Genomic DNA, 19636 nt, shown 5'->3' with positions numbered 1-19636 from the left:
CAATGCCATTTTCCTTCCAGGAATGAGTGGGTTAGCATATGATGAGTGCTTGACAACACTGGGCCTCTACTCGTTGGAGTTTAGAAGGTTGAGGAGGGACCTCATTGAAACCTACAAAATAATGAAAGGCATAGATAGAGTGGATGTGGAAAGGATGTTTCCACTGGTGGGAGAGTCTAGGAGATAAAAGAGATTTTTATCTCCTGCAAATGTGATACTAATTTGCCTTAAAATTTGAATTAAATAATAATTTATTATGACAGAATAATCTACTTTTTGGGCTAGGCTGAAATCTGGCCACTGTCATATTTATTTAGCGGTACTTTGTATTGCCTGTGGTTGCATGTACAATTGTGTAAGTTTTTTAAAACATATTTTAATGTTAATTGTATGCCTCTCTAATATTAGGAAGTAACTTTTTAATCAAATGTATAATCAGCATGGTGTATTAGCCGAGTAATGCAAATATTGACCTGTTTCGACCCCCATTTTATGTTAAGTTGGATAGTTTGTGTAGCAGATGTACTCCTTTGCTAGTTGAGTTTGGGGCAGGAAAATATGGCAAATATGGCATTGTTAATTACTGGAATTGATTTTGTGTGACTGTCGGGTATTAGTATCTCCAAGAAAAGGAAAGCCTTTTGGGCTTGGGAAAATGATGTAACTTGCAAGGCCAAAAGAGCGGCTCACTCCATAGCCAAGGCGGACGTCCAGAGCTGGGTGAGGGAGCTTAAGAACTCTTGGTGGACAGCAAAGGCTCTGGAAATCCAGAGACTGGCAAACTCGGGTGGCACCAGAGACTTCTTCAGCGCTACTAAGGCCGTCTATGGTCCAAGCCACCACGGCTTAAACCCCCTGCGCTCAAAAGACAAACAAGAACTACTGAAGGACAATGAGTCCATTAACGCCCGATGGAAAGAGCACTTCCAGGAACTCCTCAACCGTGATAGCACAACTGAACCAGGCATCACCCACCGCATCCCCCAGAGTCCCATCAGAGAAGACATGGAGGAACCTCCCACTATGACAGAGGTTCAAGATGCCATCAAGAGTTTTAAGAATTCAAGGCCACCGGTTCAGATGGGATCCCAGCTGAGATCTTAAAGGAAGGTGGACTGGAGCTCCTGTACCACTTCCATGTCCTAATCCTCAAGGTCTGGGAAAAAGAAGAACTTCCCTCAGAACTCAGGGATGCTCTAATAGTGACCATTTTTAAGAAGGGGGACAAGGCTGAATGGAAACTACAGGGGCATCTCGCTCCTGTCAACAACAGGCAAAGTCCTTGCTCGTGTCCTTGCAAACCGACTTCTACCACTGTCTGCGGAGGTACTCCCAGAATCATAGTGTGGCTTCCACCCATCCAGAGTTAGAGCAGACATGATATTCACAGCACACCAACTCCAGGAAAAATGCCGTGAACAAAGGCAGCCTTTGTACATGGCCTTCATAGACCTGACAAAGGCTTTTGACTCGGTAGACCGCCAGGCTCTTTGGAGCATACTATCAAGGTACGGTTGTCACGACAAGTACATCAGAATATTGAGGTTCTACATGATGTCATGTCGGTCTGCATCTGCGGTTCTGAGTCCGAGCCCTTCACTGTGGAAACGGGTCAAACAAGGATGCATCATCGCACCCACCCTGTTTGTTGTCTTCATTGCTGCCATACTTCACCTCATTGGTGAAGAGCTGCCACAGGGGATCCCAATCCTTTACAGAACTGACAGTGGGCTCTTCAACCTTAATAGGTTGAAGGCCAAGAGAAAAGTCAGTAACACCGCCATCATGGAGCTTCACTACGCGGACGACTGCGCTATTGCAGCACACTCTGTAGAAGACCTCCAGGGCATCCTGAATGCCTTTGCAAGGCATGCAGAGCCATGGGTCTAGCCTTAAATATCAAGAAGACCTAGGTCTTACATCAACCTCCACCCAACCAGCCATCTACCCAGCCCACTATAAAAGTGGACAACACCACTCTTGAAAACGTTGACCACTTCCCCTACCCTGGCAGCATTCTTTCCTCAAAAGCTGACATCGACTCAGGTCAACCATCGCCTGAATTGTGCCAGCAGAGCCTACGCCAGACTCAGAAAAGGTCTTTGAAGACTGAGGCATAAAGGCTCAAACAAAACTGCTGGTCGACAGATCCGGTGTCCTCTCCACCCTGTTATACGGAGCCGAGTCATGGACCACCTACAGCAGGCACCTGAGAGCCCTGGAACAATACCATCAAAGATCCTTACGAAAGATTCTGAGGATCAGCTGGGAGGACAAACACACCAACATCAGTGTTTTGGAGGAAGCCAACGTAACCAGCATCACCACCACAATAATGCAGCACCAACTTCGATGGACTGGCCATGTAATCTGCATGTCCAACACGCGTCTCCCTAAATCCTGTACTGTCAATTGAAGGAAGGTCTGCAAGCCCCCGGCAGGGCCAAGGAAACGCTTCAAGGACAACATCAAGAACAGTCAGAAGAAATTCCACATCACATCGAGCAACTGGGAGCACATTGGCGCTCCTGGAGGAAATCCGTGTAGGAAGGAGTTGCACGTCACGAAATGGAACTACGTGTGTCGCAGAGACACAGCGACAGCACCGTAAGGAGAGAGAGAAGGGGGCTCGACAACTACCAACCACCGCCAGCCTCCATTGCCCACGTTGCACCAAGGTGTGTGGATAGCGGATCGGCCTCTACAGACATCTGCAGACCCACAAGTAGACGACCCTATGGAGGGGAGAGGACAGTCATACTCGTTTCGAGTGACCACCGATGATGAGTAGATGCATTGAATTGTTGAAAGGCAGTCAATTTGGCTGTAGGTAATCAGTGTGGTGAACCAAGAGGCCCTTTTCTGTGATGTACGACTGTAACTCCATAATGTGCAGACTCCACACATTCAGCACTGGAGGTCAGGATTGAGCCCAGGTTGTCAGACCTGAGAGGCAGCAAGTTTATCTGCTACGCATCTGTAACATTAGGGGAAAATAAATATTTTATACAATTGAGAGACTGGGAAATAGTAGTATTCAAAAGAATGCTTTATAGAATGTTAACATGCAACTACAGAAAGTTTTTGAGAAAGCATGGTGTATTTCTCAATGGGCTGAATGGCCTCGGAATGGTGCAGCAGAGATTTTCCATGACAGAATTTTCAGCCCTACGTTTTTGAACGATTTCGTCAATGAACTTCAAATTTGAGGCTAAAAATGTCATGATGGCTGAATTGAGATTCAATCATTTTCTATTAATTAAATAGTCAGTGTCTGCAATGCCAAGGTTTGGATTAATGTACAACACAGCAATTACATACCACAAGGGTCAGGCAGTGATCATCCAGAATATTTATGATCCCATTATTAAAATTGTTATGTGGCTGTGATCAAGTCCTCTTATCAAGAATATTTTGGGAATCATTAATCAAAAATTGAACAAGACCAGGCTTTCAGCAGCCAGGACCGATTCTGTTTCTCCAAAGCCTTCAACGATTATTGGATGTTTCAGGACTTTGAATAAAATATTCTCCATTTGCTTGGATGGCTACCGCTGCAACAACACTGAGATGTGTCATTGAAGACAACCTAATCTACTGACAAACACAAATCCTCTCCACCACTAACATTCTTGAACTGCAAGATTTATTACATGAAGTTTCAATGTTTCTTTGACTAAATCAGTGTCCTCTTATACACAAAAGGCAAAAGATGTATGGGAACATTAATTTAGACTTGGATATGAATCATCTCTTTCCATCGATATTGAACTTGCATTGCTGCAAATAGACACAAAAGCTGGAGTAACTCAGCAGGTCAGACAGCGTCTTCAGAGAAAAGGAATAGGTGACATTTTGGGTCGAGACCCTTCTTCAGACTGGCCGCGATATGGGAACAACTTCACAATGAATTTCAGCAGTTTGCAAAGACATCACATCACTACTGCCTTCTCAGTGACTTTAAATATATTTTTGTCAATGAAATCCATGTTCCAAAATTAACCCTGAAGACAATGGTGCTTTCCAAGAATTGAATGGCCTGCATATTAATTTAATTCATCTGTAACATGATAGATACTATGACATGGTTAATGTCTGGAAAGACAGCATAAACAAGGAAAACGTTTGACTTGGAGCTGATATTACTTTCTCCAATTGATTTCTCCTGAAATGAAGAAGTAGATATATGCATCCTTGTTCTCGTAATTTCTGTTTTAACCCCTCAAAATTGAATCCTTGATTGTTTGGATGCTTTTTATGTGAACAAGTAGAACTTGGATGTGTTTTAGATCATGTCTGTGAAGTTGCTATGAAACAAAAACTTCAATCCATGGAGTTTAATACCTTTGATCATGTCTGCTATTTGCTTGTAAAAGCAATTCCTTCTTTTACAGTGTCCGCCACTGTCTGCAAGCTTAAATTATTGTTAATGCAAGACACTATTTTAAAATATTCTTTGCAAATGATCGGAAGAAGTTTTGAAGTCTTCCTTTTGGATAAACAATTTTGACAATTTTGATTATGTGCCAGTTATTGTTGAATATATTCTCCCCAGTGAGTTAAGTAATGCTGCTCCGCAAAAATTTACAACATAGAATGAGTTGAAAATTGCTATTTAGTTAAGAAAATTGCATACAATTGGAAAAAGTGGCAATTCAAAGTTGAGGATCATAGTTTAAAAAATTGTTTTGCGCTATGTTGGCAAGCACTGGTATTACTTATAATTAAAATTACTGTCTTAATTTAATAGTTCTGGTTTTCAATTGCATCATTAGGATTTTTGATATCTGATTACATAGTATAGTTAATCCAAAAGTTAAAAAAAACTTTAAATGAAATAGCGCACTCCATTTTTATGTTATTTTATTTGTTGTACCAAAAATGTCCCATCTTCTCCAAATCATTGTAGGTCAATCTCGCCAACCTGTGTAAGAAGCCAAGAATACCATGTTGAGAGAAGATTGTATCAGTCACATACTAGTGAGTCAAGAGCATTCAGTCAAAGCTCAGGAAGACCTACACAGTGGCGGGCACAACAGGATAAATGGAATGAAACGGGCAGTGTCGAATCGAGATCGGGAAATGCACAATATGGTAAAGTTCATTATGAAGTTTTTGAGTATGGGCATCCTTCTCCAATTGCAAAAAAAGTGGGAGCAGAACATACAACGGGAAGACACCTCTACCCACATGGAAGAGAAGGAAATCGATCCCATGCCCTTCTTTCAAAATCTGCTGAAGAGAATCCATACCATGATCACGATGAACGGCATCATGGCAACAGTGACTGGCCTAATGAGCGTCACCATGGTCACAGCGAACGGCATGATCATGATGAATGGCGTAATGATCACGATGAACGACATTATCAGAGTGCAGAAATCGTGACTCATTACAAATTACCTGATGAAAAATCCAAGACTGTTAGAAGTGATCCACAAATAACTTCATACGATCGACCAAGTACTACCTCTTATGGTTATTCAGACAAGTGGCGTGACACTGAAGGCTTGAGAAGTCATAATTTGCATGAGGAAAGGCATTCAGATTCTTTACGTTCTCCTGGAAGACAGCCTGAAGAATTTCTGGAAAGGAATTCCCACCAGAAGAGGTATTGGGATAAAACCATTAAAGCTGTATGTTTTGATATAGAACCTCAACGGAATAAAATTGTCTTTTTTAGTAGATTTAAAAATGGAAAGCCCTTTGTCCTAATCTGAAAGTAAGAGCATGTGTCTATATAAATGATCGGCTCTTTAGTTCCAAAGCAGAACAGATTGATGGCTAGATGCCGCCCCTTGGCATCCTGCTGAATGACTTTCAGAAGGATAAAGGGTTAAACTAGTAACCTGGGGAAACCACTGCTTTCACGGCATTTCTCCCAAACATACTTCATGTTACCTAAATTTAATTCTCGTTGTCTTCTCTACTGCAAGTGTAAACTGCTTTATGTCAACACAGGTATCCCGAGGAAGATGATGTCAAAGGGTGCAGAGAAGCATCTGGAAGAGGCTGGGTGCCAGGAAAGCATGAGACCGTAGATCATGATCGAGACTTAAAATGGAGAGGAGAAAAAAATCCTCATTATAGAAAAGCGTGCACTTCGACATTATACAATGACTCTGAAGGTGCACGTATCAAAGATGTTTCAAGAGCCTGGTATAGTGATAGTGATCGCTTTGATGAGTGTGTGCAGGTAAAGAGTGGGTTTGCACATTCGCAAAAGTATCCTGAAATGCACTCATCTGAGCATCACCAGAGCTTTTCCAGTGAAAGACAGCAAAGATATTCAAGTAAAGATAAAGAATATACGACTGCCTCCTCGAGTACTAAAGAGGTGAGTCGTTTTCACAGTAACAGCAGGAGGTCAGGTACTGATGTGAACAAAGCAGAGGGTCACAACTCTGTGACGAAAAAATATCCAGTTCTCGAGCATTACTTTGACAGGTCTCCGCGAGCAAACAAGAAAGAAGTGAGCCCAAGATATACAGCACCCTCGGCAACAAGGGGGCGAGTGGAAAGAGGAAAAGAGTTCAGGAACCGCTCTAATTTTTCTAAGGATCAGCGTGATGATGCTCCTAAACGATTAAACCATAGATCTTATCAATTGGAAACTTCACGTTGTACTTCCAATAATGAGCGAGGCAATACAACCGAGTCCTTAACCATCAAATTAGACATGAAGAAGACTGTGAACAAATGCAGGTATTGTCCTAAATTCTTTGGTCACGTGAGGCTGAATAAAGAAATTTCACGCTCTTTCTAGTATCTTTCTAATGGCATAAATTATAGTGCCTTTCTTCCCTTACTGAAAGCAACCAATTACCTAATGAATTTCAATATAAAACGTTTTCCTTCAACTGAACTTGATGCATCACAGCTCATCGTACCCCAGTTGCATTCGATAATCAGGACACTATTGTTCCCAGTTTCTTTATTCCAAAAAAATCTACAATTGTCTTCATACTCGGACCATATAAAGAAAAAGAACAGGAAGAACAAAGAACATTAGCATGTATAATTCTGATAGTTTATGTAGTATTTGGAGTCTAAAGCACAGAATTTTATCTGTGTGCACAGAACATTTTTAGTGGTGCAATCGAGCAAAAATACATACCAATGAAGAAACTCTTGGATGACTTCTCCAAGGCTCTCCTTACATAATGAGAGCTGAGTAATGGAAGGAAGACCCAAGTCAATACAAATTGTAAAATAAATTCTCTTGAAGATCAAGCAATATTGTCTTCTACAGTTTTTAATAGATTGGGTGAATGTTCTCTCAATTATCATAAAATGAACGGAAAGCAGCAAGTGTCTGGGCTTGGAACTAAATCCTTTAGTTTGGGAGTAGCTACGTGTTGGATATATTTGTTTTGCCATGAAACTATGAAAGAGAAATTCACGCTACGGAATGAAATTTTATGCAATGATCTAGTGCATTGTCATCCTTGTGCAATATAAAGGTCAGGTTCTAAATCCTTTTGATTACATCAGGCTGAATAAAGAAATGTTTGGTAAAAATCTACTTGCCTTTGCAATGGCCAAACAAAATAATCCTTGCAACCAACACGTGAGTTTTTTTTACATTTCAAACAGGATGTATTTTTCTGTTGCCAAAATGAATTTGGCCTGTGGAATCATTCTGCTGTGAGAATGGAGCAGCTCGTGAATTGTTTTATCACAATGGAAACACTTGCAGTAGATCATCAGTTGAGAAAATCTATGCAAAGGTATCTTGGACTTTCCTGATCAACTGGTAAATGTATGCCAAATGCTTGCACGTCGTTAATGGCAGTTGAGAAAATAATTCCAGCCCATACCCTTTGATTTTCAAATTTGATGTGAGTGTCCTGGATCAAGATTACATACCTAAGTTTCATTGTGGATCACAGAATGCAACATTACCTCAGGATAATTTTTGTACCAGCTCTTTTACAGTGAAGTGTTGTCAATGTAAACAGCACGATGGCATCTACACATTTCATAGAAGCCTCCAATTTCAGAATGGCAGATTGTATAGTTGCAATTTTCGACACATCTGAAATGTACGCTAATAAAATGACAAATTAATAAATTGAAAATAATATTCAGCTGATTTGGGGGAAAAACACAAGTCTGGAATATGTTTCACAGTGCATTCATGAAACAAATTTTTTGACTTTATGTTGCTTTTGGTATGTTACGTGCTTGAAGTGAGAGCTGGCTGTTAATCCAGCAGGGTCGATTCGTTCTTTCGTTTGCTTCATTATGTATCTCAGTACATAGGATTCCTGTTAAGTCTCTGGACATCTTGGTGATGGTATAGGAAAACATTGTTTTGCAGATTAAAACTCAAATCCTGCTATAACAGGGCATGTATGGGAAGAGTTCAATGAAAAAAACAAAGTATTTGTCATTCAAACTTCTAGTTTGAACGAAATTACGTACCTTGCAGTCATGACAGAATAAAATAACAGAACACACAATGAACACAGTTTAACATCCACCACAGTGAGTCTACCAGGCACCTTCTCACTGTGATGGAAGGCAAAAGTCTTAAAGTCCTTGTCCCTTCCTTGTTCTCCCTCTGCGTTGAGGCGATCTAGGCTTTCGATGTTGGCCTCCCCAGCTGGGTGATGGTAAATCCTGCGGCCGAATCCGAGCTCCGCGAACGGGCCGCTTCAAACTCCGCGGCCCGGGGCGGACGAAGTTGCCACCCTCCAGTCCAGCAGACGAAGCTGTTCTTGCGGGAGGTCCGGAGAATCGGTCGCCAACCTGGGACCTGCCAGTTCCCGATGTTGTCGTCCACAGGGCCCGCAGCCGAAGCCTCCGAGGCTCCGAAGTCGGGCCGCCGCTGCAGCGCCACCACAGCCCCAAAGTCGGCCAGCTTCGCGATGGTGAGTCCTGGCTCTGCCTCCGGAGCCTCTAGGCCGGCCCCAGTTGGAGGCCGCCAGCTCCGTGATTCGTCCTCAGCGGAGACTGGGATACAACAAAGAAAAGGTCACATCCCCCTGAAGGAAGAGACTAAAACAAGTTTCCCCCGCCCCCCCACACATACACAACTAAAAATAAACTAAAACAGTCAAAAGAACAAGACAAAAGAAAAAGACAGACGGACTGCAGGCGAGCTACAGCTGCTTGGGCTGGTGCCGCCACTTCTGGATATTCAACCATCCTGGTAGTTGCACAAAACAATTAATTGTTGACTAATCTTAGCAAACAATCTTTCATTTTTCTTCAGTCAGACCCATATGTGAGTGGCAAAAACCCAGCGGTGGAGAAGTTTGGCAAACATAGATTCAAGTCTTGTGCTTCTCCCAAAACTGCAATTGTTCAAATTACTGTTTCATCTTGGAACACTTTCTGAAATAAATCAAGATTTTCATTTGAAATAATCAAAGCTAACTCCTGGAGAGCCTGTTCCATAGATTTACCACTCAAGTGCTAAAATAATGGATCAGCAGCTTACCTCTGCATGTGCAAGCCATGTTCTTGGTTTCTGTTGTCTGGACAAGGTGAAAAGTCATCACATCAATCATAACAGCTTTCATCTCAAAATTGCAGGAATAAATCATTGTTAAATTCAAAGTGGACCAGAAAATTCCACTGCATAATGTACTATATGCATAGAAGACAAATCAGTTTCAAAGAAGTACTTGAGCACCAGCTTAAAATTGAAATTTGTGACATGTTGAAGGATGTCTCTGAGAACCACCCAATAGCAGAAATAGCATGTGGGGAAAAAAAAAAGAATTTTGAATTTCCAACTGAATTTCTAACTTCAGCGTGAAATTTCTTTACATTCAGCCTCAATTGTATTTTTTAAACTGATTTTTTCTGATACCAGCTTAACTAATAAAATCAGTATGTTTTCCTATAACATTCAGTTTGAAAACAAATCATCTGGAGAAACCCGTTTTTAAATAAACAGCTTGTGTTTTTGTAGTCGTATTAAATTCTTTAGTATATGCAGGAGTTATTTCACAAGAAGACTTTAAGGAATCCAAGCCTGGGTCATTATACAAGGTATGAACATATTTAAAGTTTGCACCAGCTACTTTTTCACCTCATAAATGTAACATGAGTGACAATTAGTGTTTGACTAAGTTTAGATTTGATTCAAGAAGTTGCATGAATTGTTTGATAAGAGTAAAGATAATTTATTGAAGTTAATCAGAATTTCTATTAGTGTCCTAAAGTATCTGGTTGACAAATGTAACCATGAAATAGGTGGGTGTCTCATTCATCCTATTAAAAAAAATGGCGTACACTTTAGCCTGTGTATAAGCTGCTTAACTTAAAACTTTCTTTTGGCACTAATGTTTTGCCAATTATATGAACCTAATTCCTTTACAACATTTTTCTCAATTGTAACTGCTGAAGTATGGTAGCTGAAAACAATTGTCATAATTTGTGTGCACACAGTGAAAACTGCTATGCCGATAATCTATCTTGTATTATATAAGATCTAAACCTCTTTGGGTATAACTTTTTTGAAGAAAAAATCTTCCCTTGATTTTTTTTCAAATGTGTGACTTTTATTTCTGATTGTCATATTTTTCAATCCAATTGGGAACTTTGGTTCCTGGCTGTTTCGATGATAACAATCTGCCTGCATAACCTTCATTATCTTCGCTCTCATGAACAGACAAGTTAGGGGTTGTCCAGGGAGCTGATCTAAGTGAATCAGCCTGGTAGATAGTTCTTCCAGAAATGAGCAGTTTCCCGGCTAAGTGAATGAAAGTAGAATTATGGGAGAGGCTCTGTAGCATGTAGGTGGCACCTCAATGCGTGATATTACTGATATAATCCATAATTAAGCTATTCGATTGGTTGAGATACATTGACGTTCAAAATAGGTATGTGCATACTTCAAATAAACCCCCTAGAAAATGTTTTTATGAATCTTGATTTTTATTTGTAAATTGCTAAGTTCAATACTAATTTTTATATTTGTATTTATCTACATGTACATATAATATGGCTGCCTTTGCTCAAAGTCGTAAATATTTAGCTGTGAATTTGAATATATGTGGGGATTTCTCCAGGCCTACATCAAGCCATGCTTCAGAGAGACTAATGTCTCGGGATTTGGTTAGTGTTGGCAAGAAACGGGATGAGTTCCATCATGTGTTTGAGCATATGGGTTCATCATTGAAGGCGAACCCGAATATCTCTTCAGGAGAATTTGCCCAGGAGATAATCACTTTGGTGCACCAAATTAAAGGTTGGACATGCATTATTGCATTGTTTTTTTTAAATATTTAGTCACAAAAAGTGCTACTGGTATTAAAACAGTTTTATTTATTGGTGACACAACTGAATAAGTCCTTAAGTTATAGTTGGATAGAAATAGTGCTTTAATTGTAATTCAAATTCTTCAGAATTGTTTAAAATACTGTACTTTAGTCTTTGTCTACATAAAATTTAACCAGCAGCTGCCTGATTGTTGAATGCTGTCAGTTGAAACAAGTTTGAACTGCAGGTTTAATCCAGTTACTTAAAGGCACCAATTCAAAAAGGGCTTGGAAGGGTGAACTTGGATTAATGATAAATTTATAGATGTATATTTCAATGGTCCAATGAGTAGATTAATTAGGAATCTTTTTATTTGTAAAAAATTGCTAATTTCAATACCTCCCCCCTTGATTCCATTCAAGGACCCAAGCAATCTTTCCAGGTGCGGCAGAGGTTCACCTGCACCTCCTTCCACCTCACCTATTGCATCCGCTGCTGTAGGTGTCAGCTGCTCTACATCGGTGAGACCAAGAGTAGGCTTGGCGATCACTTCGCCGAACACCTCCGCTCGGTTTGCAATAACCAACCTGATCTCCCGGTGACTCAGCACTTCAACTCCCCCTCCCATTCCGAATCCGACCTTTCTGGCCTGGGCCTCCTCCATGGCCAGAGAGAGGCCCACCGTAAATTGGAGGAGCAGCACCTCATATTTCGCTTGGGCAGTTTACACCCCAGCGGTATGAACATTGACTTCTCTAATTTCAGGTAGTCCCTGCTTTCTCCTCCCCTTCCCAGCTCTCCCTCAGCTCGCTGTCTCCGCCTCTTCCTTTCTTCTTCCCGCCCCTCTTCCCCCCCCCTCCACCCTCACATCAGTCAAAAGAAGGGTCTCGACCCGAAACGTTGCCTATTTCCTTCACTCCATAGATGCTGCCTCACCCGCTGAGTTTCTCCAGCATTTTTGTCTACAGTAGGATCATTTAACTAGATCTAAAGTGCATAATTCCTAACCTTTGGATTTATGCTTTCTTTATTTCATTTCACTGTAGAAGGTGCAGAGGAGATTCACCAAGATGTTGGCATTCCTATTTTAAAAACTTGCTTTGTCCATAACGAAACACTGCAAATTGAGCATACATTCTGTAATTGAAGTCGAATCCCAAATGTTGACTGATTTGTTTTAAATATACTGGGGACAACATAAATTCTATTTCATATATATAGCAAATATTTTGTAGATAGATGGCAAAAATACAACTGCTTAATTGAGATAACCTCCTTTGGCCCTGAAGTCTAATTTTACTGTCTTTAATAAAAACATAAGAAATGGGCTATTTCTGTATGCCTTGCTGCCAAAAATGTGTTGATCTGCCTTGAGTATCTTCCTCAGATCCCTTCTAAAAATTCTTGTTCTTCGCCTTCAACATATGCTCTACAATCCTCGACACTGCTAAGTAAAAGTTTCAAATCTTATCTATTCCTCCAATAATTTTGTACACTTCTCTCAAGGCTTTCTCAACCTTCTCTGTCCTGGTGAATCTCCTCTTCACCCTCTATGGTGCAATCATATCCTCCCTAAAGGGTGGTGACCAGAACTGCACAGAATTGCAATTTTATGTTTTATCAAATTTTATCAGGCCTCCTTTCCCTTGCTAATGATGTATTCGCCTATCTCCCCCCCCCCCCTCCTCCACCACCTTGAGCTTCAGAGACCTTTTGCACCAAGCTTACTTTATTTCTAATTTCTCCCAAGGGCCCTACCATTCAAAAAATATGTCCTGCCCTTGTTAGATTACTCCAAAATGCATTACCACCTTACTTATTCAGGACTAAATTCCATCTACCATTGCATGTCCATCTTCCCATAATATCTGTAATGTAAGACTTTCCTCCCTGTCAACGACATCACCAATTCGTGTGTTTCTACAAACTTATCAATAATATCTCTTGCATTTACTTTTTCATGTTTTCCTTAATCCATGAATGGTATTTGGTGCCCCTTTGCTCTTCTAATTTTTTTGAAGAATCGCCCCTTCCCCACACACTATATGAAGAGCCCCCATTTGCTTCCTTTTTAAAACAAACCTTTATCTCTTGATATAACAGGGTTCCCAGAATTCCCAGTAAGGCTATTGGACCCATTCAGGAGAACCTGTCCTGATTGCACAGGTTCTACCTGCGACAGAAATGTTCCTAGTGATCTAATATTCTAAAGCCATTTATTGAGTCACACATTCATCCGGCCATCTTATTCTTATGGCATGTAGCATTGGAAGTAATCCATGGATTATAATCTACTGAGGTCCTGCTCTTTAATCTGCCTAAATTATGCCCTAAATAGCCCTAAATTTATGTTGCAGGACCTAATTCCTTATTCTACCCAAGCTGTACTAGCAACATGCCCAGTGACCACTGGCTGTTTACTAGTGTTCCTTCAGAATGCCTTCTGGCCACTTTGAGACATTCGTGCCTGTGGCTTCGGGGAATGAAAGGATTTAGGGTCTTGTTTATGGCTATGGAAACGCCTTTCGCCCTACCCTTGTGCAGTAGAGCCAAATTGCTGTGCTACGAGGTTGGCAGTTGCTGCTTTACCCTGAAAAATATCCCCTCCAACAGTATCTAGCATGGAATAGCTGCGAGGAGGGTGTCCAAGAGCATCTCCACTACTGCCGGGTTACACTTATTACTCTTCCTGATGGTCACGCACTGTATTTCTACCTTTGCAGTCATTGCTTGTGGTGTAACCGGATCACTAAAATGTTTTATTTGCAATGTCCTCGACATCGCAAATGCTTCATAGTGTGTCCATCCACGTGCTACCTGTGTGCATGTTGCTAGTTGTCCCTTATTTCCGACCTAGTACTAGTAAGTGCATTCAAACAGATTTGCATAAACCAGTACATGAATCACAGGAGCATTTCAAAGGCCTGAGATCACCTGCCATACTTAGCTCCATTGCTTTTTGTCAGCAAATGTGTGCATTACATCAGTTTTCACATTTACATTGTTGTTTAACGCTTGATTGTAGCATAAACCCTTGAATTATCAAACTTATTTACGAAATAGGTCAGTTCTAACACAATATAGGATTGTAGTCGTATGAGATGTCTTGATTTTAAATGTCAAATGTGCATGTTAATGGTAAAATTTAAGTTCGCCATTGAACTGTTACTCATGATAATGAATGATTATGATTATTTTACAGGTGATCAATTTAAGCCTTCCGATGTAACTTTGCATAACCGCTTTTCAAAGTTACAAAATGCACAAAGTCTACCAAAAGACGCAAAACATCTGGGTCCTGAGATACACAGGTATTGTCGCAAGCAACAATTTTACTTTGCAAACAAATTTGTTTTGTTCTGTAAGGACATCTTTTAATTTTTTTTTCTTTCTGAAAAAGACGGATTGACATGTCACTGGCAGACTTGCACAGTCGAGAAAGGAAACCTGTTGGAAGAAAGGTACTGTGCATTATTTAATGTGTTCATTATTTATCTTTTTTAATTCTATTTGGATTTTACCTACTGTAACATTTTATGTGATTGAGAATATAAGGCTATACAAGTAGACGTTTGAGTATAGTTATCTACTTAACAATTCTCTGGAATGTATGAAGTTTGCATTATACTTAAGGCCAGATTAGTCAAAAGTTATTTCTCACTGCCAGTAACAAAGCGCCAGTGGGGATGTGTTAAACAATTTTGCTGTAAAAAGTTGTGAATCTTTGTAGCTAATATAAATTGAAAAGTACATCAGACAAGTGAGGTAAGAAATTAAAATGACGCAAACGAATGTGTTTTCGATTGGAAAACATCTATAAATCTATTGGAAATTTAACACTCGGCATCCAGGAAAAACGTAATAAATTTCCGTAAATTGAAATGACCTTCGAGTGGAAAGTAAATTTCTTCAGTTTCTTTTTACAAGCATAGGATTCCTACAAGATCCTAAAAGGTGATGGTATGCAGTAATCACGAAATATTTTGGCCAGCCTAAATACGAGTTCAAGTAGTAAGTAATGAAATAATGACCTGGAAACTTCAGATTTCCAGCAATTTCTCCGTTCTCGTTTTAGTCTTTTCAGATGCGAATAGGTTTTCTGAACATAGTGCAGCAAGTTGACAGATGATCTAAAATGCACAGTTCCTCAAATCATAATCATACTCTATTAGCCAAGTATGTTTAGCAACATTCGAGTTATTTGATTTGCATATAGTCATCATACCAATAAAAAGCAACAAAACACATTTTAACATAAACATCCACCACAGCGACTCCCCACATTCCTCACTGTGATGGAAGGCAAAAGAAAAAGTTAAATCTCTTCCCTTTTTGTTCTCCCGAGGTCGGGGGGCTCGAGCCTTCCGTTGACGGGACGATCTTGACTCCCCTAGCTGGCGGTCGGGCCCACCGCATCAGGGCGATCAAGCTCACGCATCGGGGGTATCTCAGATCCCCCTGCCGGGCGATCGGACCCGGGTCGGGGCTGGTCGAACCTCTTGCAATTTTGGAGCTTCCCGACATCAGTCTCCACCCGAGACTGCGAGCTCCTCGATGCTGAAATCCACAGTGTCGATCCCAGGCAAGGGATCGCAGGTTCCGATGGCCAAGGCCCCGCGGTGGGGCTCAAAGTCAGTCTTGAGCAAGGCCTCCAGCTCCATGATGTTAGGCCGCAGAGCGACCGGAGATACGATCCGGAAAAACAATCACAACTCCGGCAAGGTAAGGGATTGAAAAAAAGTTTCCCCGGTCCCCTCCCCCATTCCCCCCCCCCCCCCCCATAAAACAACAGAAAACATTAACACATACTTTTAAAACACTCTGAAAATAACAAAAAAGATAGATGGTGCCTATTTCATGAATAAAGAACAAGCTTAATCTACTAGGAGTGATTGTGAACGTCCTGTTTGTAGACCAGTTGGGCAATCTACCTATCTCCCCAATGTTGCTGCGCTGCAGACTAGGCCAAGTGAGATGTTATGTAGCCCTGTGCTACTTACCCTGTGCTGCTGCAGTTCTTTTTGTGAACTTTTCTAGTCCCAGAAACTGTATTGTGTTCTCTCCATGACCACACTGATCCGCTGTCTTCACTTTCCATCTTTTGTAATCTTTAGGACCACTTGTGTTAAATAATTAGATGTTCCTGTAGTTTTACCAAAACTGCAGTTATTTCCTCAGATATACTGAATAACCTGTAGCAAGTTAATTCCTTTTCCGAGAAAAGTATTGAATTGGGGTAGAATTAATTGGTCTGCAAAATGCTTCTTTATAATAATGAAGAATTGCTGTCTAATGATAATTATATTTTACTTGTTTGCTTCTTAATACTTAGACAAGCACATGGGTTGCAGTAAATCCAGATGACCTTCGCCATGACATAGAGAGACGGAGGAAGGAACGGTTGCGGGACAAGTATGAAGTGCCCTATCAAACTGAGGAGCATAAGTTGCTTTGTGACAGGTGATTAGTCACTTAAAGAATATTTAATTTTTCTTCCCATTCTTAAAAGCCGAACTCTAATATTGTCCTTTGCAAGTCTATCCGCTTTACTGAATTTAAATTGATTCAAAATCAAGTTTACTTGATAAGGCTTTTAGCCATGATTATAGAAGTATTTGTAGGAATTATTTGAATTGGCCTCAACAGTGCAGAGTGACCTTTTTAGTTTATAAGCCTCCTTAATGGAAGAGTTGAGACCACCTGCAGTTGTGTCAGTGAGTATGAACTTGTCCCAACACTATCAGGGAACTGGAATACCTGGATCATATGTCGTATTCAATATAGTTAAACCAAGCTATTGGTTGACTCACTGGAACTGATATCCAATGTTTCTGTTTGAAACATATCAAGCATTTTCAGATGCCTAGAACTCCTACAATTTTTTCTGTTTATCGACTTTATCACCGACAACCTCTGCACCCATAGGCTGAATTAACATGATAGGAAAACTTTAAACTGCTGCATGTCTTTTCTGAATTCCTGATGGTTCAGCATTCATCAGATATGGTCATTTCTACTCTCTCTTCCACTTCCTGGGGCCTGGTTCTGGCGTTCCTTGAAACAAGTATTGTCACTGGAAAATGTATTATTCTACTGCGTTAACTTTAAAAAAAAATCTGAATTGAAAACATGTTGGGGGTATTAATAGTATATAACCCGAAAGACTGGAAAATCTACTGGTCCAGCCCTGCCAAAGTCCCAAATGTACTCACTTAACTGTTTTACCGTAGCTTGTATGTGGAAAATATATACTATTAGATTTTTTGTTCCGAAGCAATAAAGAATGTGACCAACGACAAAAATCCTTTGGAAAAACTATTCTAAACCAGACTGATTTATTCGAACATGTATTGAAGCCCTACCAATGAGGTGTTCTATAAATAAATAAACCAGGCCATTATTATGCTTTATTGTACATATTTCTTGTATTATAGTTAATTTGATATTAATTTTAGTAACCCAAGATTGACTACTTTTTTAAATATAGATCTGAGAGGCATGAAAAGTCTTGTTCATCCAATCGAATGAAAACATCAAGAGATCTACACTTTAAAGAGCCACCAACTGGGCTTATGGAGCACCGAATGAGACTAGCAAAAAAACCCTTCCCGGTCAGTAAATTTTCTTTGAATGGATTAATCACTTGGTAGTTTCTGTGTTATAGATGATCCGATGGGAAGCATCCACAGCTTAATTCCATGTGAATGTTGTCACACAGTTTAAAATATTTTGTGGCTTTAGTCTTTGAAAAATGTTTCTACAGATTGTTTTCATTTACCATACAGTGCATTCAGAAAGTATTCAGACCCCTTCACTTTTTCCATATTTTAATACGTTAATGGATTAAATTCTTTTTTTTTTATCATCAATCAACACATAATACCCCAGAATAAAGAAGCGAATACAGGTGTTTAGAAATTTTTGCAAAGAATTAAAAGATATAACTGAAATATCACATTTACATAAGTATTCAGACCCATTGCTATGACACTCAAAATTGAGCTTTGGTTCATCCTGTTTCCATTGATTATCCTTGAGATGTTTCTACAACTTGAGTGGAGTCCACCAGTGGTAATTAAATTGATTGGACATGATTTGGAAAGGCACACGCCTGTCTATATAAGGTCCCACAGGTGATAGTGCATGTCAGAGCAAAAACCAAGCCATGAAGACGGAATTGCCCGTAGGCCTCCAAGAAAGGATCTCCGAGACACAGATCTGGGGAAGGGTATAAGACAATTTCTGCAGCATTGCCGGTCCCGAAGAGCACAGTGGCCTCCGCCATTCTTAAATGGAAGAACTTTGGAACCACCAGGACTCTTCATAGAGCTGGCTGCTCGGCCAAACTAAGCAATTGGTCAGGAAGGTGATCAAGAACCCGATGGTCACTCTGACAGAGCTCCAGAGTTCCTCTGTGAAGATGTGAGAGTCTTCCAGAAGGTTCCAGAGGTGCAAAAGGACTATATCTGCGGGACTCCACCAAACAGGCCTTTATGGTAGAGTGGCCGGACGGAAGCCACTCCTCAGTAAAAGGCACATGACAGCCCACTTGGAGTTCGCCAAAAGGGTTGTTTTTTCTGGTGCTCTGGTCTGATGAAACCAAGATTGAACTTTGGCCTGAATGCCAAGGGTCATGTCTGGAGGAAACCAGACCTGGTCAATACCTGGACATCACCTGGTCAATACCATACCTACGGTGAAGCATGGTGGTGGCAGAATCATGCTGTGGGGATGTTTTTCAGCGGCAGAAACTGGGAGACTAGTCAGGATCGAGGGAAAGATGAACAGAGCAAAGTACAGAGAGATCCTTGATGAAAAACTGCTCCAGTGTATTCTGGACCGCAGACTGGGGCAGAGGTTCACCTTTTAATAGGACAACCACCCTAAGCACCCAGCCAAGACAACGCAGGAGTGGCTTTGTGACAAGTCTGTGAATGTACTTGAGTGGCCCAGCCAGAGCCTGGAACCCGATGGAACATCTCTGGAGGGACCTAGAAATAGCTGTGCATCGACACACCTCATCCAACCTAACATAGCTTGAGAGGATCTGCAGAGAAGAAAGGCAGAAATACAGGTGTGCCAAGCTTGTAGCGTCATACCCAAGAAGACTTGAGGCTGTAATCGCTGCCAAAAGTGCCTCAACAAAGTACTGAGTAAAGGGTCTTAATACTAATGTAAATGTGATATTTCAGTTTTTTCTTTTTAATTACTTTGCAAAAATTTCTGAACAGCTGTTTTCGCTTTTTCATTATGGGGTATTGTGTGTAGATTGATGATTTAAAAAAATGAGGAAAAATGAAGAGGTCTGCTTTTTGTGTGTCTTTGCATTCTACATTGTGCCTTAGACCTATCTGGGGATTAAGATAAAATATTGTAAGAACTCTTATTATAGATAGCGTGGATTGTGGTTGCTGTATGA

The 19636-nt window shown here is 40.6% G+C and overlaps 1 protein-coding gene across 6 annotated transcripts in view; it reads left to right on the top strand.

Annotated features, from left to right (window-relative positions):
- bclaf3 (BCLAF1 and THRAP3 family member 3) overlaps positions 1-19636 on the top strand; it is a 53668-nt gene that overhangs the window by 21780 nt on the left and 12252 nt on the right. For 3 of the 6 annotated variants that reach the window (XM_033032938.1, XM_033032935.1, XM_033032936.1), the window contains exons 4-10: positions 4910-5611; positions 5962-6705; positions 10980-11206; positions 14420-14528; positions 14618-14678; positions 16550-16677; positions 17705-17828. In XM_033032938.1, the coding sequence (XP_032888829.1) occupies positions 4910-5611; positions 5962-6705; positions 10980-11206; positions 14420-14528; positions 14618-14678; positions 16550-16677; positions 17705-17828 (2095 nt within the window). The remainder of the gene's footprint in view (positions 1-4909; positions 5612-5961; positions 6706-10979; positions 11207-14419; positions 14529-14617; positions 14679-16549; positions 16678-17704; positions 17829-19636) is intronic. The other 3 variants (XM_033032939.1, XM_033032937.1, XM_033032940.1) reach the window with 2 other exon arrangements.

This window comes from Amblyraja radiata, chromosome 14 (assembly GCF_010909765.2).
Source record: "Amblyraja radiata isolate CabotCenter1 chromosome 14, sAmbRad1.1.pri, whole genome shotgun sequence".
Classification (NCBI taxonomy): Eukaryota; Metazoa; Chordata; class Chondrichthyes; order Rajiformes; family Rajidae; genus Amblyraja; species Amblyraja radiata.
The sequence above is the reverse complement of the archived record's forward strand: the minus strand, read 5'-3'. Positions and strand labels throughout refer to the sequence as shown.